The sequence below is a fragment of the Python bivittatus genome, unplaced genomic scaffold (assembly GCF_059951505.1).
Source record: "Python bivittatus isolate LINGU-HERP-01145 unplaced genomic scaffold, Pbiv_v1 ctg000220_np1212, whole genome shotgun sequence".
Taxonomy (NCBI): Eukaryota; Metazoa; Chordata; class Lepidosauria; order Squamata; family Pythonidae; genus Python; species Python bivittatus.
In genome coordinates, this window is record NW_028277048.1 from 39022714 (window position 1) to 39047249 (window position 24536).

The following is a 24536-nucleotide window of genomic DNA, read 5'->3' on the forward strand; positions in this document are numbered from 1 at the left end:
CACTCAGTTGTTTGCTATATCTTGCCATCCAACAAGCATTTTTCTACTGTGTTTAAGGTGTAATAAGTTTGTCCCAAATATTCTTTATTAAGCCAAACCTCTGTAAGATGATGTTGAATTTTAGAAGTTTAAAGTTGGTCTGGGACAGTAGTAGACAACCATATATGCAATTATCCAATATCCCCAGACCACACTGCTGAAATTCACCTCAGAATGCCGAATTTCAGCAGCATGATCTCAGGTTGTTGTTTGGGGCGATAAGGGTTGGTTAAGGTAGGGGTAGAAGTCATTTATCTCCCAGGGACTTCCCACTCCTATTTTTACCCTAACCGCTCCTAAAAACATGTTCACCTCTGCACTGTCCAGTAATCTTCCCTGAATGGCACTTCACTATGGCCATTCAGGAAACAGAGAGGTTCCCCCCCCACCTCCATTATAAAGTTGAAATAGTAATAGCTATTCAAACAAAGCTAATGAGAATAGGCTTTCTGTGGATATATATTTAGTTGGTTGACTGTGTTGTAAATCCAGGTAAATTTTACTTTATAAGATCATTGCTTTTAGAAGAATTTTGCAACTATCTTAGATATAGATTTGGGCAGAAGAATCCTATGGAAGAAGGGGAGGGAATGAAGTGGTGAATATGCCCCTTCTAATCCTGGCTGGCTGATGCTGCCTGTCAGGGTAGGGAAAGATGGAGGTCTACTGGGCTTTTTGGCCCCTTCTCATACCCAAATATATTTGAAATATATGGAGGGGATTTAGTAATATCAGCTACAGACTAGCATATTTGAGAGGGATGGAAGAGCTTTGGATCGAGAGGTACCCCTGTTTCTTTCCAAGAACAGTCTGATCTAGGGCATAATGCTAGCAGGGACACCACAGATAAAAAACCTACATCTAGGCTCTTCATACGCACACTTGGAACTACTGTAGGCTGGTATCTCCACCATACTGGAAACACTCTTAGATGATTGTCTAGGAGAACAAGGTCTGCACTGAAGATTATGACTAAGAACCAGGTGCTTAATAATTTTCAAAAGAAATACACATATCAAATCTTTAAGTGGATAACTTAAAAAAAAACACACACACAATTCCCCCTTAATGGTATACAATCTATTTTCTAGGACTGGCAGTTCTGAACATGTGTGGTTCTCTCTTTCATATATATACACAAGTTCCCACTACAATCAAAGGAATATCTGTGCCTCGCTTACACATGTAATCATGCTCTTAATAGAAATAAGGGCCATGAGAAAGATATGCTTAGATAAGATCTACCCTGTAATAAACTGTTCACAGTAATAATGCTGCTTGGGGGGGTTAAGATGGAGGAGATTGTGCATAATGGAATATTCCTGGAGGTTTCTTTCTTAAATATAACTGGAAAAGCTTATTTCCTTTGCTAACCTAGCCTGAAGTCCTACACAACATTTTCTAGGCTGGGTGCCCCATCTGGCCTTCAAATAGTTTCTTAAGGGTTACATTGTAAAAAGTAGCAGGAGGGCCATGATTTGATCTGAATTATAATTAAATATAATTAAAAGAATTACTTTCCAGCCATGTATTTAATAATTACCCCCTTCTGTCACATTAAAAATTAAAATCTAGGAAAAACGTTTGTTAGTCCTTGAGGGCTGCAACCTTGGGCTTCAGGTGATGCACATTTGCCCCAGAGGGGGATTGCTCCGGAGTTGTTCTAGCCAGAGAAAGTGTGAGGCAAATGTATGACATGATGCTAATTCCTGCAGCTACTGTCAGAAGGATGATTATGGAAGACAGTTGAATATAGAACTTCTTCTGCCTACTTTCAACATGTTTTTCATACTTGAGAAGAAATGAGGATGGGTGAAGAAAATAGTAAAACACTCATAGGATCATTTTTATATGATTATCATGGTCTACTGTGTGATAACAGCCTGGGGGATGACTCAAAAGTTGGCTAGCAGAGTGTGTGGAAACAAATAAACAGAGGGATATTGTGTCTAAGTTTGAATGAATCTGTAAGATGGTAAGGCAATAAAACTTCTGATGCTTCTTAGTTCTGTTACCTTCTTTTTCATAAACAAAGCTATACCAACCTGTAGCAGTCAGGAGTAGAGAACAGTCTTGTCCATTCAGATATTCCATGGCAGTGATCCTAGTATAACGTGGGTTTCCATTGTGAAAATAGTCCAACTTTTCCCCTTTTTCCCAATCCCAAAAACTGGGAAAAGAAGGGAAAAAAAGCAAGAATAAATTAAACAAAATATAGTGGAATCCATTAATCAACCTGGCTTTAAGTATCCAGGATATCATTCTATCGACTGGCTCCAAATCAAATAGCTTGCTCCTCCCCCCCAAGTATTTAATATTTCTTGATTAATATGTTTTCATTGCATTTTCAGCTTTTGCAGAGGGAATAATAAAATTGAAACTCTATGCAGAAAACCTGTACTCAGCCAAGATTATAGTTTTATAAGACCTTCCCTTAGGAGCAAGAAGATACCAGATCAAATAAGTTTATATTACTTCAGAATCAGTATTTTACCAGATGCTATCTTTGTCAGCCACTGCTATACATGGGGTGAATGGGTGAAACTTGACTACAGAAGGCATCCCAGGGTTCCTGTTCAGAAATATTTGATCATCTAGTCTTGAAATACCTAGAAAGTATTTCAGAAAGAATATTAGTATCAATCTCTTATAGTTCACCAAATTGATTGGGCATTGCTTACTGTTTTACAAAATAAGTCCCTAAGCTATAGCATAGAAAATCTCTTCAAATTAAATGGAAAAACAGAACCACTCTATTTTCCTCCAGATATATTCATTTATCTTCAGTCCAGTCAAAAAATGAAACCATGACCCAGCAATGGTCCACCTGATGTGCTTTAGCATTATTTGTACATTTCGTGACTGAATGCACAGAGGACAGCCAGATTTCCTTTATTGCTTGAAACTCCTCACCTGACAAATCTACGACCTTATTCTAAGATAAGAACAAATTGATTAATACACCATTTTGTCCCAGGCACAATAAGTAGGCAAGTGTCATAAGCAATTGTTACTAAAAAGTTGAATCTGTTTCATTAAAAAATAAAAACAAAGGGCTAAAAGGTCTTAAAGATGATGACCAGCTCACACAAAAGCAAGCTTTTGCAGTGAGAAATCCTTAGGCGCAGAAACAAAAGGCATATGGTAGGCATGGTAGAAGGACCCTCCCCCCGCAAAAAAACCCAACCCAAAAAGTAACCCAGATCTATTTCTATCATGATGAAGAAAGTCCTCCTGTTCTGTTCTGTAACCGGCTGTGACACAATTGAGTGCATCATTCCCTTAGAAAATGATTCTTGAGGCTCCCTTCTCAGCTGAATGAAGCCACTTAGGTTACAAAGAATTGAGCTATATATAAGAGATAGATCATCTCTCTCAGCAGATTAATATTTCACACTAATCTTTCTCCAGCTGACAACTCAAGATGGGAAAGCACCCACTCTCTCTCATTCCTGGTAAGAACCATCTTGAATCGTGCTGAAAATGACTGTAGGTGACCAGCACATATTCACTCCCTCTGACTCACTATTCTCATTATTATATAATTAGAATATATAATAATACTCATTATTCTTCAAATGTCACTTCTAACCATGGCTATGCAAAATTTAGGGGCTACTTCAGCAAAATGCAAGGAACTCAAATAATCTCTGTCATTAAACAATAAACCCACAGCCTGACTTCTGCCTCGCAAATACATAAAGAGTTATAAATAACCAAGGTGAATTTTCAGTAAAGCACAGAATATACGTCAATCCAATGCATACTAAGGGAGAAACTCTACAAAGGGAAAGAATGTCAATACATAAGAAACGTTGCAGAAAACCCTGAAAGCATTAGGGACATTATCATACTTTAATTCCGTCCTTTAGCGGCAGAGGGAAATACTGCCATTTAGTCTGCGACACCCTTTTTTATATAACTGAGATGTAACATCTACTTCATCTTCACAGGATACTATGCTGGATGTCTGGGGAGCACATAATCAGATTAGCAGGTTGGCACCAAAGGTCAATAATGGGTATTGAGGCTCAAGGGTGTGTTACTGAAGCATGATGGAACATCCTCACAGGAAAGAATGGCCATTTTTCTTTTGGGCATCAGGAAAGGGAAGAAGAAAGGGGATCACCTTTTTGGATAATTTTCTGTGCTTGCTTTCGGACTCGGGCATTGCGCAGAAATCGCCATTCCCTCTCTTTGCGGATCTGGCTCTCCAAATCGTGCTCTTCTGGAATCTGTGAAGCAATTAAAAAGACATGTGACCAGGGCAATTGAAAAACAAAAGAAAAGCAGGGACTCTGTATAAGTGTGTATGTGTGTGTCACTCCTGTTTAATTTTTGAGGCAGTTTGGTGTAGCGGTTAAAGAGCAGGACTAGAAACCGGGAGACCATGAGTTACTGTATATTCCTCCCTTAGGCATGGAAGCCCGCTGGCTGACTTTGGACCAGTTGTAAGGATCACCACATTCAACGCTGAATAAAAACCTCGTGAGACATGGGCTTGGACGAAAGTTACTTTACTCAGGTGTAATGTGTAACAGTTCCAGACAAAGCCAGGATTGGCTTGGCACATTCCTTACAGTGTTTATATGGGGTTTCCCCCCTTGACCCCACAGTACCCCTGGCTTCCACCTCTGCCCATACTTGGGTCGCACTTCCGTCGTTGAGCTCCCCCTCCCTTCTCCTAATGGCAGATTCAACCTGCTTCGTCTCGTAATCGCCGTGCTCGTGGAGCTTTTCTTCTGCGGGTGAAACCGGAGGTTTTTAATTGGTTGTTGATCATTGCTGGATTGCTGAGTTCCTTGAGTATTGTGGTTGCTGTTGCCTGGGGCATTTGGGGAATCCGGCTGTGTTACAAGGTATCTGTTTCCCCTTTGTTCTTGCCCAGGTTAATTGCCGCCACCTGCCAGCAACTGCCTTGCTGTTGCCTGTTTATCTTTTCCGGCTGCCTATGCCTGAGGCAGTGAAACTGACTAGTGGCAGTGAAACTGAAACAGTGCCGCTGCTTGGCCGTGCTGGGCTGAATCTGACACCAGTCACTGTCTCTCAGCCCAACCCACCTCACAGGGTTGTTGTGAGAAAATAGGAGGCTGGAGCATTATGTATGCTGTCTGAATTATGCAAAATAAAGGTGAGATATAAAGCTAATAAATAAATATCTTCACTTCCTTCTTTATTTCAGCTGGGACAGGAGATTCTTCAGTTTGCTTGACTAAAAGCAGTAACAGACAGATAGTTTTGTTCTCTTAAAACATTTGTCACGTTTGGAGTCTAATGTTATGAATGGTTTAGTTCCAGGCTAATCAAAGCCTGGGTTATGCTTTTTAGCCAATTAATATAAATTATTATACATTACTTTCACAGGTAATATTTTCATGAAACCTAAGAAAGGTGACATTTTTCCTTGAAAACCGCATGGAAGACGGACAGACAGTATGAAAAGAAACCAAAGATGTACTGCACGAATGCACACTCTATACACAAATAATGTCAAAATTAGAATCTTCTCAGCAGGGAACAGCTCTTTAAAAATGCACATTTTAAGCCCAGGATTGGTAAATCATGTGATTCATCAACAAATATTTTAAAAGCTACAGCTTAATAAGGTCTAAGCTTTGTAGCATGTCTCCTTCTGGCTGCAAATTGTCATATGAGGAGAGTGAGCATTCTGTCATTTTAAAGAGCCATGTAAATTGAGGAAGCTTATATAAATGACTTATTATAGCAGATCTATTTGAATCTAGTGGCTGCTTGTATAAATCCACAAAGGCACTGAGCCATTTTAACATCAGTCTCTAAAGCTTTTTTCCATTTAAAAGCTAGGAATGAGATTTTTACATAATTCTTTCTTGATAAATGGCACCATGAAGCATGTGGCAAGGAAGCATAAATACAGAAGGTGTAGCTGATGACTGCAGATAATAGGGGGAATTCTGCTGTTTCTTTTTGCACAAGTGGCAAGAGTTTGAAAAACAGCATCATGTTGTCTACTTTAAAACCACAGCTAGCAGTATCAGTATGCTAAAAGCAAAAGATGCTTTGAGGTCTACTTGCACAAATAAAGTAAAATATTGTCCTCAAAATCCTGATAGGATTAAAGGAGAATTCTGGGGAGGAGGAAAGTGGAAAAATAGCCTTCCCCAAACAAACAAGCTTTCATTACCAGAAAGAAAGTCTTATAGAAGCTGATGTATGACTTTCCCTTCAGCTGTTTCAAGGTAACTAATAATAAAAATACTTGATAAAATAGAATTATAATTAAACATAAACCAATTAATTACACACACAATTAACAATACATCAATAGTTCTTTTCCTTATTCTTTTTGTACACAGATGATGCAGTCACCCTCTCTGCGACAGGCAAATCCTACAGGTCACAATTAGATGGGAATTTAATTAAGTATGTAAACAACTTTAACTATTTGGTGGTAGTCTTCCAAACATCAGCAAGGGAAACTTGAGTGGGCCTAGAGAAGTGTGGTTACCACTATATATGTTTTTCTATACTAGGCTATCACACCCTTGCTGCCATGAATGTTATGAGACAAATGTGGTTTTCTAGCTGTGGTGCAGAATCCAAATTTGTTCTTACAGAAGGACATGAAGAGTATTTTCGTATGTTTTGTTTTTGCAGCTCCCTAATGTGCACCAAATACAGTGCTACATTTCCTCAATCTTTGCCTGAAATTTACCATATACAAGCTGACTTAGCCCCTTTAATTCCAGAAGACAAATTTCAATCTATGGGGAAAAGAACTGGAAGAAAATCCCTCCAGTTTTATAATTTACCACACTGGTTTTAGAACCCTTTAAAGAAAGAGTCAGATAATGTATCTAGGATTCAGATTTACAAGGAAAAGGAATTCACTTTTCAATTATTTGTATGCAGGATTCACTTTGCCTCTGCCACCTACCTTTCCCGCATCATATCGTTGAAATATCGCAGGGCTTTTATGCTGGGGCAATTCAGTGCTATTGCCTCAGTGCTAATCATGGGCAGGTATCACAGCACATCACTTAGACAATGTTTCTGTCCTCATGGGATCGGTGAGGTGGGAGAGCCATCTTTTTCAATGCTATTTTATGTTTATTTGTGAGATATTGATTATGTCCCTTTTAAGGAGTTTCCCATGGAAAGTCTGAATTTATCTATTGGATCAAAGCATAACAACATTTTGCAATGACTTGCCTCATTATTTAAGGTACCATATCTTTAAATTTCTGTGTCCTTTTTTAAGTGGTCTTTTTTTAGTTTTTAGAATGGGTTCAGATTGTTTTATTTGTTGGGTATGTCTGTTCTCTTGATACTCCATACATGTAAAAATCCCCCCTCCCAATAGTAATATGAAGTTAAAATTGATAGTCCAGCCTCCATAATTCAGTCTAAAACTGGGGGGTGGGGAAGGGAAGAAAAAGGGAGGAAGGGATTTAGAAATTGTAGCAGTCCCATGTTTGGTTCAAACAACAAGAGTAATATATAACGTGACTTTGAATAGTTCTGGTTTGGTTACCACCATTGTGTGACTGACAAAACTGACTCCATATGTGGCCTCACTGAACCACTTCCCTATTGCCATTTTTTAAATTGGAAACTCTTATTGGGGGAAAAATTCTTTTGTATGCATCCAACTCTCTTTGACACTGCATAGTCAACTTGCCTGCTTAAAACTCAGTGAACACCAGATAATAAACATAAATTTAATTTTAATGTTGTTTAAAAATGTCAGCAAAGACTATCTGAATCTGAAGATGAAATAAGGAAAATACATTTACAGGAAAAAGAAAAGGCTTTTGGCAAGAGTAGCTTACACAGTCCTCTTTGATCTATGAAATTGATACTGTTTGTTATGAAAGAATCTGTCTGCTTGAAACGAGTTGGGATAGAAATCTGCCACGCTAACTTGCCCATTAAAGCTAGTTTCTATAATTGACGGTACTACTGCTTAAGTGGTAGCTTAATCAGGTAGCTTTCCAACTGCAACCTATTTCCATCTTAGCTGCAACTATCCCTCTTTCAGTTCTTAAAACTGCATGCATTTTGCAACAGCAGAGTGGTTTACAACTATTTTTTTAAATAAATAAAATAAAACTCAACCCAAATCCATCAGTTAGTCATCAACAGCTATTGCTACTTAGCCAGGGCATCAAATATGCAAAGCTGATGGCTTTTATCAGCACCATCAAAGCTGGTTCTGATTTAGGATTTGGAACTGTTCTGAAAAGAAATATGCAGCTGCATTGTTTGCATGAAAATACACATTTTTAATGAAAAATAATAATTTGTAATGAAGAAGATAACAGAACACTGTCTTTGATTATCCTAATTAGGCTAGCTATTTTCAAACACAAATACTCAAGTTAAGCTCTTCTGCTTTCATGCCCATCTCCTTTGAAATTATTATTCATGACATGATGAACATTTTGCTGAAAAGAAAGCCAGTGTAACTTAGAAACTGATATGACGCCCAGAGAGACTTGATTTTGGTTACTATTAAGAAATCAGGGAGGGTATCTTTTTAATACTATCCTAAAAAAAGTACCTTACAGAGGACTTTAAGCAAAATATTTTAGATTGGTCATCAGCATTTAGCCCATTCAAGACAAATTAAATAGAAAGATAATTGTTCTCTATTGCTTCAAAGGTCAGGAAAGCAAATGTGGGCTAAATATTAGTGGAAACAGTCTAATAATTTAAGCTATTTGAACGTGGTCCAGGGTGGACAGCCATCTGCCAAGAATATCGTGGCAACATCCTGAACTGCAGATTTCACATCAAGGAAAGAGTTTAAATGAATGACCTTGAAGGTTTTACTTCTCTACAATTCAACATAATCAAGGATTATCATCAAAGTCACAGCACATGGACCCAACCTACCCAGTAAAAATATAATCAGTCCAAGTCCAATCATATTACTATGCAAATTGCTTCCTAGGCAGCCCATCCTCTTCAAACAAATCATAACAGAAATTACTGTGCTAGATTGCTCATTTTTAAATTTTTTTTTCCAGCAGGGTTTTTTTGGCAACAATCTAAGGCTTATTACATGGGGAATGACAAACAGCCAGTAGCATCATGGAATAACCAATCTCAAGTTAAAATGCATCTAAGCATATTCAAGTAGAGAAACATTACACTTTAATGAAAACCTCATTTTAGAGTAATGTATTAGAAAAAGATATGAAAAAGTTGTATCAAGAAAGTAAATGGCTTTAAGCTGCAGAGAAGCCCAGCAAGAAATGAAGGGTACAGAGGCAGAGCAAGACTCAAGAGAAAAAGCACAAGTTGACAGGGAAAGGGTGATGGTGGACATAGCCAGAGGACAGTAAACAAATAAGACAGACTTAAAAGCTGAGGGGACTAGCTAGAAGATTGGAGGAACTATTAAATACACATAGAAGGAAAAAAGGAGGGACAAAGAAGGCTGGAAGTGTTTTAAAAGGCAAAAGCCAAGCAAGAAATGAAGGGCCTGGAAGAAAAATAAATCAAGCCTCCCAAGAAGTGGGGGGTGGGCTGTGGTCAGCTAATGAACCCAGAGGTTGAGAGACGGAAGTAGACTATTGCAGTGGCACCCTCACAAAACAAGCCAGCAATGAGACAGAGTACAGCCCCAAATAGCAGTATACAGTACCTCTGGGCTAGAGATATCTTCTCCAATTGTGAAGTTCCACTCAGCTCTGCAAGACTGAAAGTGGATTAAGTGAAGGGCAGGTGGAGATGACCTGGTTGTATCTCATCTAGAAGCTGCATCTTTATTAAATCAATGTAAGTCTGTACATTGTTCAATCATAGCCCATATTTCTATACCCGTGCAGTAGGGTAATTTATATGTAGCCCTATGATGCTGAACTGCCACTGCAGGACAAGACATTGCAACACAGCATGCAAAAACCTAAGAAGTTTCCTCTTGGCTTATACGTGCCTAATAAAACTGGACAACAAAATAAGTATCTTGTTCCTTCTTCAAAGTAACCCATATATATGGTGGTAAGTGCCCTAGCCTTATTGCTCTGAAAAATGGGGGTCAAACTATATACTGACACACAAAAGGAAATCTACATGTCTTGCAGGTGGCAAATGCTTTCAGGAAGTGAATTGCTGGTCCTCACTGCCCTTCCCAGTCTGATACCCTGCAGGTAAATTGAATACATTTAGCTTCAATTCAGCTGTTCAATAGTTCAGCTTCACAAAAAAAGCAGGCCCTCCCAAGCAATGGCCAATCCCCAGACTAATCTTCAAAAGCACCCAGCCTTTTCAGCAGCTAAATAGGCAGTCATCTGTACCTTCTGGCTATTCTTCTATTTTCAACAACTTCTTATCAGCTAATGTAATAATACACACACACACACATACACACACACACACTACTGTAATTCACAAATAATTATATAAAAAAAATTGTACTCCAAATTGTGATGCACTGATCAGAGATCTTCTTAAAACAGATGCAGTATTTTATCCTAGCTGCAGTAGCAAGAGAAAAAATGCATCTGTGGACCATCTGGAGATAATCTGGGGTCAATAAAAGGTGCAAACAGATAAATGAGAAGCCAAGAGAGGGGCTCTCCTGATTCAACCAAATACACAGATCAAATAGATAGACAGACAGACAGACAGATAAATGAATAATCTGGCAGAAATATTTCTTTTCTGACAAAGATTAAAATATTTGGGGCTTTTTAGTTGGGGGAAAAACCTGACAACTAAAGTGACAGCAGAATAAAGCAAATAAAGAATGTGGAGAGAGACAAATGTTTCTCTCATATTATACTGGAACTGAGGGCCATCCACTAAAACTGATGCAGGTAATTTAAGGGAAAATATTCTTCATCCAAGGTCTAATTAGCATATGGGGTTCACTGTCCTGACAGGATGAAGCTACTGGCTTAAATAGCATGACAAGGAACCATCTGGGTTAGTGCAGATGGCTCACCTACATCAGTTGCTGGAAGAGGCCAATTGTCTCTGCGGCCTCTTGTCAGCTTCCCAAGAGACCTGGCCCACCCTGCAGAATGTAAGGTGCTGGGCTTGATGGACAGCTGGTCTGCCAGTAGGGCTTCCCTCATGTTACATTTGCCTTGCTTATCGTGATGTTTCTTTCTATCTCTAAAAAAGCCTGCCTGTGCTAAATGAAATATAAGCTTTTGTTCTATTCTCTCCTATGTGGGTTTCCCAGAGGTATGTGAGTGTTTGGAATAGTGTTAGATGATTAGGATTATGATACGCTGCAGATTTCTAATACTTTCTGGCTTTTATTCAGAAACCAATTACAATTCAGAAAAAAAACTCCACTGAGCTGTCTCATGTAAAAGCCAATGAAGCTGTTCTCCTCTTTAGCCCTAACAAGATGAAAACACTCAGAGAAGGTTGGGGAAATGACAGGCAGTAGATTTATCAGTTGCAGCAACAAATAACTTTATAGAGACCTCTGTACTGATTTCCAGTGTCAAATCTGTTTCCTCAGAAGCTGAGCGTTCCTTAACACTTAATATTCCTCACCACAGCAACGCAGTGTTTTGGACTGGAGGCAAAAAGGCGCTCTGGAATGCTTTTGGGTATGCGTGTAAACCACTCACATCTTTTCCTGGGATTACACAATCCAAGGGAGAGATGCAGACAGGTTGTAGTGAATGGGCAGGCTCCCATCCTGTCAAGCCCCAAACACCTGGGCAAGATCAAAGAAGCAAGAAATACAAAATTTTCAGTCTTTAATGCAAGTATTAGAGGTAAATGCAGCAGCTTGGAAACTGCAGTAGGCACTTCCCACCCTTGTTTATTAGGGAGTTCATTAAGGTGGAGTCTGTCAGAACATTTTGAATCGTTCCTTCCCAGGTTTCTTGCCACCTGGACTGAGTTGCCATTTAGGAGATCAGCTACGAAGGCACTCCCCTCCTATCTCTTGGTTGTTTGTGTCTAACATTTCTGCCATTGTTCTTCCAGCCTTCTCACAATCTCTCACGTACCTTCAGTGTCTGCAGCCTACCTGCCATCCCCTCAGGCCAGACACCAAGCTGCTGGCACAGACATACCCACTTTGCTAGGCTTGAGGCATGGCTGCGAACACCTACACAGGAAGATTACCCCAATTCCTTTTTTCTACTGGAGAGAAAAAGGGGTTTTGTTAGTTTCAATCCAAGAAGCAACAAGAGGAAGCATTCCAACCAGCTGTGTGGAAAATAAGGAAAGAATTGGTGTGAGAAAAAAACATTTTTTAATTGTACCAAAAGTCCCAACATATTTCAAGAGAACAGTAATAAAACTCAAACAAACGAAATGATGTGTTTACAATATATGAAACATGTTTTAAATAAACCTTAAAACAAACATTAATATATCCAGAGAAAGCACATCTTTTGACCTGCTCAGGCTTTTTTCTGTGTATTATTTCTACAGAAGCTTCTCTTGAGTTTTTAGTAGCACTACATGTTTAATTCCTCCAGTGCTGATTGTGTTTTGCACATGACGTCAGTTAAAAGGAATATTTATGTCCTCATTTTTTTCTGTACACACAGACACAATTTCTTTTCTGGGCTTATATCACTGACAACTCTGAACTAATTATCCCCTGTGAGGTTGAGCTGATTTCCAAAGGGGTATGCGTGATTTCCCTAGTCACATGCCTCAATGCTACAGAGCCAGAAAGTGGCATACAGAATTCATTTCATTTTTATCAACTTCTTTTTCTCCTACTTGCTAGTAAGGCACTCAGGCTGTGGGATCTCTGTCTATCTCCCATACTCGGTTTAGATGAGAGGATGCCTTGGAAAGCAGGTGGTGGCTACACTGGAGCCCTACTTCTAGAATTTCTTTCAGCCACAACTATCACAATACCGAAGAATAAACATGTTTATGGATGCTTTTATGTTAAGTTTCTCTACATTTACGTAAGCGTATATTTCCAGTCACACTTTGTCTAGTTTATAAACAATAGATCTTGGAATCTGTTCTTAGACCTGAAAATATCAAACCTGAGCTTATGTAATTCCAATTCCAATTTTAAGTATTTTCGGAACTCTAGAGGTGGTGGTAGAGCAGGTTCTTTGATTTAATGAGCATGCTTGCAAGTATAAATTACAAGTCTACCCAGCAAAGAGGATGCAATACTTTCTTCTGAGATTCAAAGTTTGATTTGATATTCAATAAATCATGGCCTGATTGATTTCTGAAATCAGGCTGTTGATTTACAACCTTATCAGTCCCTGTACAGAAAAAGAAATCCTTGACAAAAATCAGATGCCCTCAGAGCCTGTTCACATTTATGAAACAACCCTTTCACCACTTTACTGACTGCTACATTTGCTACCACATTGCTGGCACAGTATGGCCTAAAAACATCTGTCTTTTCTACTGACATTCAGCTTGCATTTCAGCATTGTTTTAATGTAGTTAATTAAAATTCCCAGAAGGCAGCAAAAGTCTTTGTTCCTGAATAAGCCAAGTATGGTATTTGCAGGAGAGAGATAGAACAATATGGGTTATAGGAATGTGGATCTCGTGCACATGAATTCATACAGCTAAGTGAAAAACAACATAGCTGAAAAGGATGGCATATGGTAATTTTCCTCCTGAGTTGCCAAACAATACAGACTTTATTTCACAGATTCAGTATCAAGTTAGGATATATTTTTTACTATTTTATAGAACATTATAAAAGAGTGTGCCATTCCCAATGCCATCACAGACTGTGAAGTATCTGTTGTGTTTATTTTAACAAGCAACTATGCTCCAGAGTCGAGCAACTCCTGGTGCCTACACAGATATGGCCACGTAGCTTTGTTGGCAGCACGATGGAAGTCATTTGCTATTGTCTTTTGGGGGATGCTATTTCAATGACCTAGTCTAATCTACAGTCCTGGGATTTCCTGGTAGTCCAAATACTAATCAGGCTTGATCCTGCTTAACCTCTGAGTTTAAAGGAGGTCAGCCAAGTCTTGCAGTTGGCTTCATTCATTCTCATGAGAGGAAAGTACAGGGTGCGTCACAGGGAAGCGACCATGTTTAAAGCATCTCCTTTGGATATCTCTCAGCCTATGTCTGTCTATCAACTTGGCTTGTCTGAGGAAGATTCTGACTCCTCCCTTTAGCCAACCAAATGGCTGATAGGAAGACATGTTGCTGCTGAAACGGAACCCATGCCTCTGATTAGACAGAAAGCAAAACAGGGAGTTGTAGGCACAGCCTCGGCAGTGCCTCTTTGCGTTCACTTCCCTCAGTTACAACGACAGTCTCCTGCTGCAAAAAGAGGCAGGTAGCAGGTTTCTAAGGTCATCAGCAGATCTGACGGACTCATTCATAGGCTGCCGTGTGACACTAGGCACAACTGCAGACATGCAATCGTGATCAACTAAGGAGATTGTATAAGAAACATCATTATGGCACTGCTTGCTGAAAAAGAGGGATGACATTTGACAAGGGAATGTGGAGAGGAAGCAAAAATAACAGAATGCAGTTCAGGAGATGTGGGAGACCTGAGGTTCAAAAGTTATCTCTGTGGGTGGTTCTCTTTTTAAGTGTTAAAGAATAGTCCAAAATAACCTGAAATTTTGGTTATTGCTTGGACAACTCTAAATGTAGCCATGTGTTTGGGGATCATCAATTTCTCATACAAATCAAAATATTTGTTTTTCAGTCAAATGCAACACACAAGAGCATATTAGAGTCTGTGATTTTAATCCACAGGAAAATTAAGAGTAAAAACAGAGTTTTTAATTAGGTATTTAATTAGAAAATAAAGTATTTCCACCTGTAGTTTAAAAAAAATTGATGGAAAAATGGATATATAGAAAGAAAGAAAGAAAGAAAGAAAGAAAGAAAGAAAGAAAGAAAGAAAGAAAGAACGAACTGTATATATATATAAAGAAATGACTTCCCCCTTTATTAAGACAAGTACAATTTCAGTAACTTATCACCTTCTCTAATATTTCAACCAAAACTTCTTCATCCCATATCTCTTTATCTATTGTAATAAAGCCTCATCATTCAATCTTGATCACCAAAGAGTTACCAGAAATAATAATATATATATTTTAATCTTAAATAAATCAATTTCATATTCTTTTCTTTTCACAGTAACTTATCATTTTTTCTAAAAATACAACAAAAAAGTCTCTTTTTCCCATATTTTATCTTACATCTGTAAACAAACCTTTAAAGCCTTGTCATTCAAACTTAACCAAGAAAAAATCCATTAAGAGCTACCAGAAACAACATACTGAAAATCTTAATCTTTAATCCCTTCAAATAGTATCCCACAAATTAATTTATCACTTTCTCTTCGTCTCCTCTCAGAAATTCCTTCGCATGTTTAACACTTTCTTTCAATGTTAACACCATAGCACATCACTTTCTCTAAACTTACAGCAAAAAAAATCTCTTCTTCCCATGTCTTATCTAAAAACAAATCTTTAAAGCCTCATCATTCAGTCCTGGTCAAGAAAAACCCATTAAAAGCTACTAGAAGAAAAAACACCATATATATTTTAACTTGGATTGAACAAACTGACTTTATAATCCTTCTTTTTGGTTTTAAAAGCTTTAATGTTTATTCCTTTTAAGTAGTGTCCCAAAAACTGATTTCTTTTCATTCTCTCTTTACCTTTTCTCAGGAACTCCTTTATAAGTGCAAAACATCTGTTTTGTATGTCCAAGATAAGGAAGTTGCCCAAGTTACTCTTCTGGGTTGAAATCCACACATCTAAGTCATTCTTCTGATTTATTATTTGTGTGTCCCTTTTAGCTATTAAAACATCAGCCAGTTTCATTTGTAAATCCTGTGTAGCAACTTTGTCAATATCATTCTTGTATCCTGTCATTTTTAAATCCATATCCAAAACAGCCTGATTTTCATTTATATCCTCTCCTATCTTCTCTTTAAAACCAATTTTTATAATATCAGACAATCTTAAGAGAAAGTTCTGAGTACATTGTTGCCAAATATCCTTGAATTCTTCCAGAGTTAAAATACTTTTCTCCATTCTGTATTATGAGTTTTCTCCCTTAATTATAATATTTTGTTCTTTCTGGTTGCCTCCAGTAACCAGCCTTCAAGGTCTCCTCTTATCATGTTTTTCTCTAACTGACAACATTTTCCCATGGAAAGATTTCTTATACTTAACTTCAAGATCTTCATATATTTTTAATAGGATTTTAAACAAACCACAGGAAGGATTCTTATCTTTCAAATCATATTTCCAATCAGTCTAGCCCCTTAGTTCATTTATAACTTTCCAAAATCAACGTTCTAATCACCCTTTCGCTGTTTATTTCCAAGTAATTTTTTTCCTTTAAGTTCTTAAACTTGCATGACATTTCTTTCATTGAGGACTGAAGGAGAATCACCCAATGAAATGAAACTTGTCCTTCTGAAGGTTCTTAGTATCCAAAAAGTAATTTACAAGCCATTTCCAGAAGTGATTAAGAAAGGAAGTGGGTGAACCCAGTGTCCTTTTGAAGGCTCCAAACCATGGCTTGGGCAAAGCTGACTCTCCTGGCTCCCAGAGCTCTAAAACCTGCTGGAGACCACTGTTTTATGGCCTCGTCATGGGGAGCATCTGTATGAAGCCCCATGGTGATCCCAGGTCCTCCCCTTTGTCCAGGGAAGAATTTCAAGGTGCCAATCTGTTCATTGGCTCCTCATTCTGCTGCGGTCATCGGCTCCGCTAAAAGCGAAGCCGTCTTCAGTTTGCCACTGCAGTTCGTCAAAGTGTTGCAAATGGCTTCGGTAACATGTTTTCTAGGCAGCTAGCCCATGCAATTTGGAACAGGTATGTTTCAATGTAACTGTTTGGTAGAACAAATTGGGCTTGCTTTCTTTTCATCTGTATCATTCAGGGGTGCCCAACAATGTCTATTCCTTTAGGTATGATTCAATTAATATTTATAAGATTGAAAAAGATACAGTATGTCAGCCTGGCTCACTTTTAACTATACTGGCCAGCTGAAGCTTGGCTCATCTGAAGACAACATTTTATTTATTTATTTATTAAATTTGTATGCCGCCCATCTCCATCAATGGGTGACTCTGGGCAGCTCACAATTAAAACAAAACCCACAAACAATTAAAAAAATAAATACACATTAATTAATTAAAATTCATTAATCAATTAAAAGGTCAAGCTATAAAGCAAACCCTATACATAAAAAACTAAAAACATTCAAGATGATGGGGGGGGGGGGGCAGAATCAATTACCCCACAAGTCACTTCCACCAATGTGAGCCCGAAGGCCATCTGGCATAGCCTGGATTTCAGGCTCTTCCCGAAGGCCATGAGACTGGGGGCACACCGCACCTCAGGAGGTAGGTTGTTCCACAGAGTAGGGGCCACAGCAGAAAAGGTCCTCTTCCTAGATCCCATCAGTCGAAATTCCTTGACTGGTGGGGTCTGCAGCATGCTCCTTCTGCTGGACTGGACATGTGCTTAATTTCTTCAGTACATTGAAAGAAAATTACCAAGATAGGAAATATTGACAAAGATTTAAACAAAATCATAGGAATGGGTGATAGGGAGAATGCTTGCATAGTTTCATATCAAAGTAAGGAATAGCGGAAAGACTAAATGCCCAAAGATACTAACGTTTCTTGGTTTCAGCAAATACAGCCTAGATCACAACAGCTCAGAATAGGACCAAAAAGAAAACAGAAGTTAAAATGAAGACATTAGATGATTGTGGTAATCTTGAAATATAGCAGTGGGAATTGCTGGGGAGGAAATTCTATTATTACTTAAAATACTTTTGTAGATCATCAGCAGATGTCTGTTAGGGGTATTTGTGGAACCTGCTCCATATTCTTAGTAGATAAAACTTCTAGGCTTCATAATGTAATACTCTGCCTCCTCTACATTATACTGCTATACTGCTAAATCAGGAGCTGCAAGGGAGGAGAGAAGGGAAAATCCTATTATGTGAACAAAAGTACACAAAGAGGATCCTTTTTTGCAGCCTGACACACATTTTGGAATGCACAACTAAACTATAAAACTATTTAACAATATTGTAATTTAAGGAATTTAGAGCACTGCAGATATTTTTAAATCCCTGTTTTGTTTTTTAAACTCAAGTACTCATATAAAACACACATAGCCTATGTGCACAAAAACATGCATTTTGATTAGAAGTCTGGAGTGATTTAGTAGATTAATAAGATACCACTCTGGTGAAAAGCTATATTCAGAAAGTAGACAAATGCTTTTAATTACCATTGGGAGTTTATATATTACCCAGTCCAAATGTTAAAATAAGACACCATTATCCTAATTTTTTCTTTTTACATTTTTAGGATACTCTCTCTGGACACGGAAACAAATAGAAACACCTCAGTTTGGCCAAAAGGTTTGCAGGGATCCCAAGTGCTTGAGGCTTGCAAACTACCCAAATTACTAACATTTCCAAATGTTTCATTTGCTACATAGCTGTGGGCATTAGGAGAAAATTATTTACATCTGTCTTGTGGCTGATGAAGTACCAACTGTTTTGCTTTGCTGATTATTGCTTTGGTGATTAAGATTAAAAAAAGGAAAAACAGATTTGCAAATGCACCTGTAATATATGTTGCACATCAAATGCAAACTGTATCATTTCTATTAATTGAAAAGAAAATGGTGCTGTGATAATCAGTATAATAGCAAGATAAGGTTTAGTCTTCCTAAAAATAATATGCAGGTTGCTGAGAGGTCTTTATTTTATTTTACAAAACACTTTTTTCACAAATAGCCTTCTGAAATATGGTCATTGCCTGAAAAGCTGAAGGGGGATGAGCCAGAGACTTTCTCTCCAAATGACTATATAAACCCCAAAGGGCACAGAGCCCAGCAGCTAACAGGCACCCTGGAATAAAAATAAAAACTGAATAAGATGATAAGCCTGAGACAGAAATGCACTCATCCTGATCAGCCTTTTATCAAACCTGAGATATATAGCCTATTATTGCTTTTGTTGTAGTGGTAGCCATTTCCAGGAAAAGATGCAGCTGCTTTAAATAGTTGAAGATGATTACTAAAGTCACACTCCTGTGTACTCTGAAGCATCTTTTGAACATTGAATCCAAACCACTGTACAACTCTCCCCAATGGTGTCTCCCTGTCCTGTGAGATCCTGCGGGAGAGGCATGCTCTGGGTTCCATCTACAAGAGACTGCCATCTGGTGAGGCCCAGGAAGAGAGCCTTTTCTGCTGTGGCACCTGCCCTCTGGAACATCATTCCCCCAGAGATTAGACTTGCCCTGACCCTGTTGGTCTTTTGCAAGGCATTGAAAACTTCGCTTTCCCATCAAGCCTGGGGCCCTGATAGTATGGGTGAGCCCATTTCTTGGACTTGGTTGTGTTAACTGAGTTTCTCAGCTGCTATGTTATGTTATTTTAGTTGTTTTTAAACTTCTTTTTTACTATGTTTTTATTCTACTTTTTTAACTGTTAGCCACCCAGAGTCATGTACTAGCAGTCCTCACTTAGTGACTGACTCATTTAGTGACCATTCGTAGTTATGACAGTGATGAAGAAGTAACTTTATGACCAGTCCTTCCATTTACAATCTTTGCAGGTCTGTAAAGGCAAGGAAAGCTGAAGTAAGATCAGCAGAGTCGTAGTTTCATTTAACGACCACTTTGTTTAATGACCATGTTGCCAGTCCCAATTGTTGTCACTAAATGAGGACTACCTGTATATGAGATGGGCGGCCACATACATTTATTAAATAAATAAAGAAGCTTAATGGACTTCCTGTATTATCTTATCACTTGCTGCAACAAAATCAGTAAAAATTACTCTATGGAGAACGAATCAGTACATAGTGTCTAAACTGCAGTACATTAGAAACCTTTGAAATCAAGGTAATAGTTATGGATTCCAGCAGTATCACCAGAGTGCTTCATGACAGTATTATTGGGTTATAAGTTGAAAAAACTAGTCATTGATCTCACCTTGACTGGCTAAAGAATGAACACTGACATATATGTAGGCTTTTATCAGCATTTATTATAACATATGCTATACAGATGAGGGTGAAATAGTAAGCACTTTCAATGTGGACTTTGAGTAATAGTGGTTACTCAGGCTTGAGCAAAGTACCAACAGTGTAAGTTTGGAAAACACCCAATAGCAAGGCTGGAGTGACTGTCAAAAGGCCCCAAGAATGGTATTGGTATTGAAACTGTAAACACTGAGAAAGAAGAACCATAAAACTGGAACAATTAGAAGCATGCATTTGTTAGCAAAAATGATAAATAAAAAGAGATACAAAGACTGTTTTGACAAACTGTTAATCCCAAGGTTCAAGTTACTTATAAATGCTATTTAGTTCGAACACAAATTCTAGGTTCCACAGCTAAAGTTTAGATTTCAGACAGCCAGTGACAAGAGGTTCTAGTTTGTAAGAAGTTCTCCAGAAAAGATTCTTAAGCTGTTACTGAAGAATTCTAGATCCTTTTACTGAAAAGCTCAGGCTTGATATTCATGTGCATTTCATATGACATCCCTTTAACACCCTCGCTATCATGTTTTTTCTTCTGAAAAAATAGTATGAGCAAGGATATAATGACAAATGATATTTGCCAATATGCTAAATTATCTGCCTTTATATAATTGGAGATTATGTTTGTCCTTCTAACCTGAGTTAAGAAAGGTTACCTGTCTGCTTTATGTAACTGAGGAATTCCAAGCACATGCAGATGCCTTCCTGATTGCCATACCACCATCCTGGTCAAATATTTGGTCTATGAAGATAGTTTTAAAGTGGCAAGCCTACATCTTAAATATGAACCAGTTCTAAATTATTCTTAACAATAAAAGATCAACAAGTTAAAGTCCTCTGTGTTACCCTTTACCCCTAAAACTTCCAGTTAATTTAGCCCCTTGGATGCACATGAGTAGGCCTAGGTTCTCTTAGGTTTCTACAGAGCTATGGATCAGATATTTCCAACATTTATCTAGCTTCATGTTCTTTTCTCCATTCTATAAACTCCCTCATCTCCCTTGTCTTCATTCTCTAAGCTCCCTCATCTCTCTAACCCTACCATGCTGTGGATATTTGAACAGATTTTGGGAGAACAGGAGCTGCAAGGGAGGAGAGAAGGGAAAATCCTATTATGTGAACAAAAGTACACAAAGAGGATCCTTTTTTGCAGCCTGACACACATTTTGGAATGCACAACTAAACTATATAAATATTCCATATATATTCACACCACAGATTTCCATGGAGACAGTTTATTTTGAGAATTTTTCCTAATGTTATCTAATATCAGATTTTTATTTTCATACAAGTGCTATGGTTTGGTTTTCACTCCGGCAAGCATTATACCTCTTAGGGTTAGCCCACTTCACATGTTATTCATACTAAGGATGAAATTACTGAGGAATGGATGACATTCCTGGTTCAATCCCTGCTACCAAGCTATACTTCTTTATATCCATGCATTAGCATGGCATTATCAAGAAACTTACCTGTGACTGACAATATATGGGTAATTTAAGTCAACTATTATTATAATGTCCATGCATTACCATGGCATTATCAAGGAAACTTACTTATGACTGTCAATAAATGGGTAATTTAAGTCAACTATTATTATAATGTTTCATTAAACATGATTAAAACTCCTGGATTATTTTCTCATCTGAAGATCGCCCTCAGACTTTTGCTAATAGGATAATAGTATTTTGCTAGAATTAAATTATGCCTTAGGCCTAGTATTATTATCCACCATAATTTAATTTTTCTTAATACCTAATGTGACAGAGTTGTCCTATCCTCAATACAGTATGTCTTTTCCTTCTATAATGTGTTGTACAAGGATCATAGAATCCCACAGATTCTCTTCCTTCTGCTGGGGTTCTGCTCATTATTATATTTTCATATAATGTCAAGTGTTTTAGTATTTGTTTTGAAGTTCATCTAGGGTAACAAACAATTAGAATGTTAATCACCACAACTTTCTCAGGAAGCATAAGTGTGTGTGGCTTAAAGAAGCATTGTTTTCTTACTAGTAGCTGACATGTTATGGCTTTTCATAGCAGACAAATTCATAGCATATAAGCCAAAAAGCTGGGCTGTATTTGTATAAAATCCTTATGCTTAGTCTAATCTACATGCAGCCATCCTTCTTCTCTAGCTATCTTACTCCATTAACGGATGAAGTAGAATTACTGGGGAAAAAAAATCAATGAACAGCTAGAGACCCCATTGGCCTATTCATGACATTAGACATAACACCAGCACCACGGATTTAGCTCAGCTTCATAGTGGGGAAGATGAATTTGTCTTTTGTACACTGCCCAGAGTACATAGTTTGAATTGGGTGGCCATATAAATGCATAAATAAATAAATAAATAAATAACACTAAAGCAAGATGAGAGAGAAGGGAGCAAGATTTTCTTTGAACACAATTCTCTGTAGTAATTAGCAAAGATACAGAAAATACAGCTGTTTGCACAAAATGTGCAGCCAGCTGCTTAGAAATCAGCTTTTCCAAACTATTGTGATAATTTTGGCTTCATTATTATACATAATTTACGTAGCATTGTTTAGGATACAACTCATCTCTCATTCATATTCCAGTGAGACAGGTTACTATTGTACGTGTTTTTACTGATGGAAACAGGCTAAACAATAGTGATACAAGAAATCTCTGGGATTGGAAAACACATTTTTAAAAATCTAAACACAGCTTACTGGATGACTTGCAGGCAGTAGTTTGGGCTCTTTATCAAGAGATTTTATTCATTCTATAAATCTCCCGAAATAGTGATTTATCATTAAATAGCTTTGGGCAAAATTGCTCCCACAGCCATGCAGTATGGACAAATATGCTAACTAAGGTAGCGGGTTGGGGAACAGCTCAGTCCTCTTAGATCAAAATGGTTTCTACCCAAACCATGAATCCACCAAACAACTACAGGTGCAAAACAGCAGCTTTATCCATGAAGCGTAAAGGAATAGGAAGTCTCTGAGCTCAGCTCATGAACCCCTTATGAGTACAGAGTGCAATTTACAAGCCTTTTCACTCAAAAATCCATTCTTGGATTTCCCTCAAGTGTTTTCTTTGAGCAATTCAATTTATTGTGACAAGAATCTTCTAGTTATTCCTATAGTTGGAATTTGGGAGCCAGAAACTGTTGCCAATTTACTGCCTATCACCCAGAGAATTATAATGGACTTTGATCTACTTTCTACCCAACTAGCAACAGTTCTGGCTGTTCAACTACAGCTTCCATCTGCAGAAGTAATTCACTGTATATTTTTTAAAAGAGGTAATTATGGTGAACAAGTTTATCATACAGATACCTTCCATCCCAGGGCAGGGCTCTGCTGCATCTCCCTGATGAGTATATACTTTACAGTAAATTTTGTTTTGCCACGTGTAGTAAACGATCAATTTTATTTCAATCAATGGTCAGCAAATTACATAAAAACATAACTGAAAAGGAGAAACAACAGCGTTCACACCTGCATCAACTGTTGCCTTGTTTCTTTGGCAATGCAAAATTTAGCTACCATATGTGTGATTGTTTCATATCTGGGAAAAGGACATTGACATAATACTTCCATTCTTCCTGGGTATCGAAACTGTAGGGGTAATACATAACTGTTCTGAATATCCCTACAGAAGTTACATTATAATAGCACAAGATTTATGTAGTAAGTTTGAATTAGCCAGATCTTGCATTTGTTTTCAGCATATTACTGATCATTTTCTTTACAGGGCTCACATTTTAAAATAGAATTCTCTCTCTTTCATACATACATGCATACATATTGCAGTACTCCATTCTGGAGTAAACAATTTTATGCAGAATGCAGAAAAGAAATAAGAAATTGTAAGGCAAAGAATTTAAAGACTTGAGATAAAAAAATAAATACAGTGGAACCTCGGGTTACGAACTTAATTCGTTCCGTGACTCTGGTCGCACCCCGAATTGGTCACAACCCGAAGGAAATTTTCCCATGAGGTTCAATGTAATTACCGTTAATCTGTTCTGGCGTGGAGGACAGGGAGGCGGCTATTGATTGGAGGGAGAGTCCCCCTCCCTACGACCACGTGTCAGGGGCGGAAAATGGCTGCGGACCACGTGTCAGGGGCGGAAAAATGGCCGCGGACCACGTGTCAGGGGCGGAAAAATGGCCGCAGACCACATGTCAGGGGCGGAAAATGGCCGCAGATCACATGTCAGGGGCGGAAAATGGCCGCGGACTGTGTCACGGGAGGGAAAATGGCCACGTATCCTGTTCGTAACCCGAGGCGGAGTTAGCAAACCGAGGTAAATTTTTGCGGCCGGAGCTGGTCGTAACCCGAAAAGTTCGTTAGCAGAGGCGTTTGTAACCCGAGGTACCACTGTATAGCTCAAAACAGTTTACGCCAACACCATACACTGTAATTTCCCATTCTTTTCTATACTAGTAAGCCACCCTTGCTTTCACCCCATCTATACTCTGCTTTATATTTTGTTTTGTTATTTAAACATCTCACCTCATTTTCAGGATCTCATCAGCTCCATCCAATCAT

At 38.2% G+C, this 24536-nt stretch overlaps 1 protein-coding gene across 2 annotated transcripts in view; it reads right to left on the reverse strand.

The window, feature by feature from the left end:
- The window catches only part of RPTOR (regulatory associated protein of MTOR complex 1), a 402885-nt gene that overhangs the window by 46999 nt on the left and 331350 nt on the right, over nt 1-24536 (reverse strand). For both annotated transcript variants that reach the window (XM_088138378.1, XM_088138377.1), the window contains exons 25-27: nt 4169-4274; nt 2534-2648; nt 2085-2209 (exon numbers count right to left, since the gene is read on the reverse strand). In XM_088138378.1, the coding sequence (XP_087994504.1) occupies nt 2085-2209; nt 2534-2648; nt 4169-4274 (346 nt within the window). The remainder of the gene's footprint in view (nt 1-2084; nt 2210-2533; nt 2649-4168; nt 4275-24536) is intronic.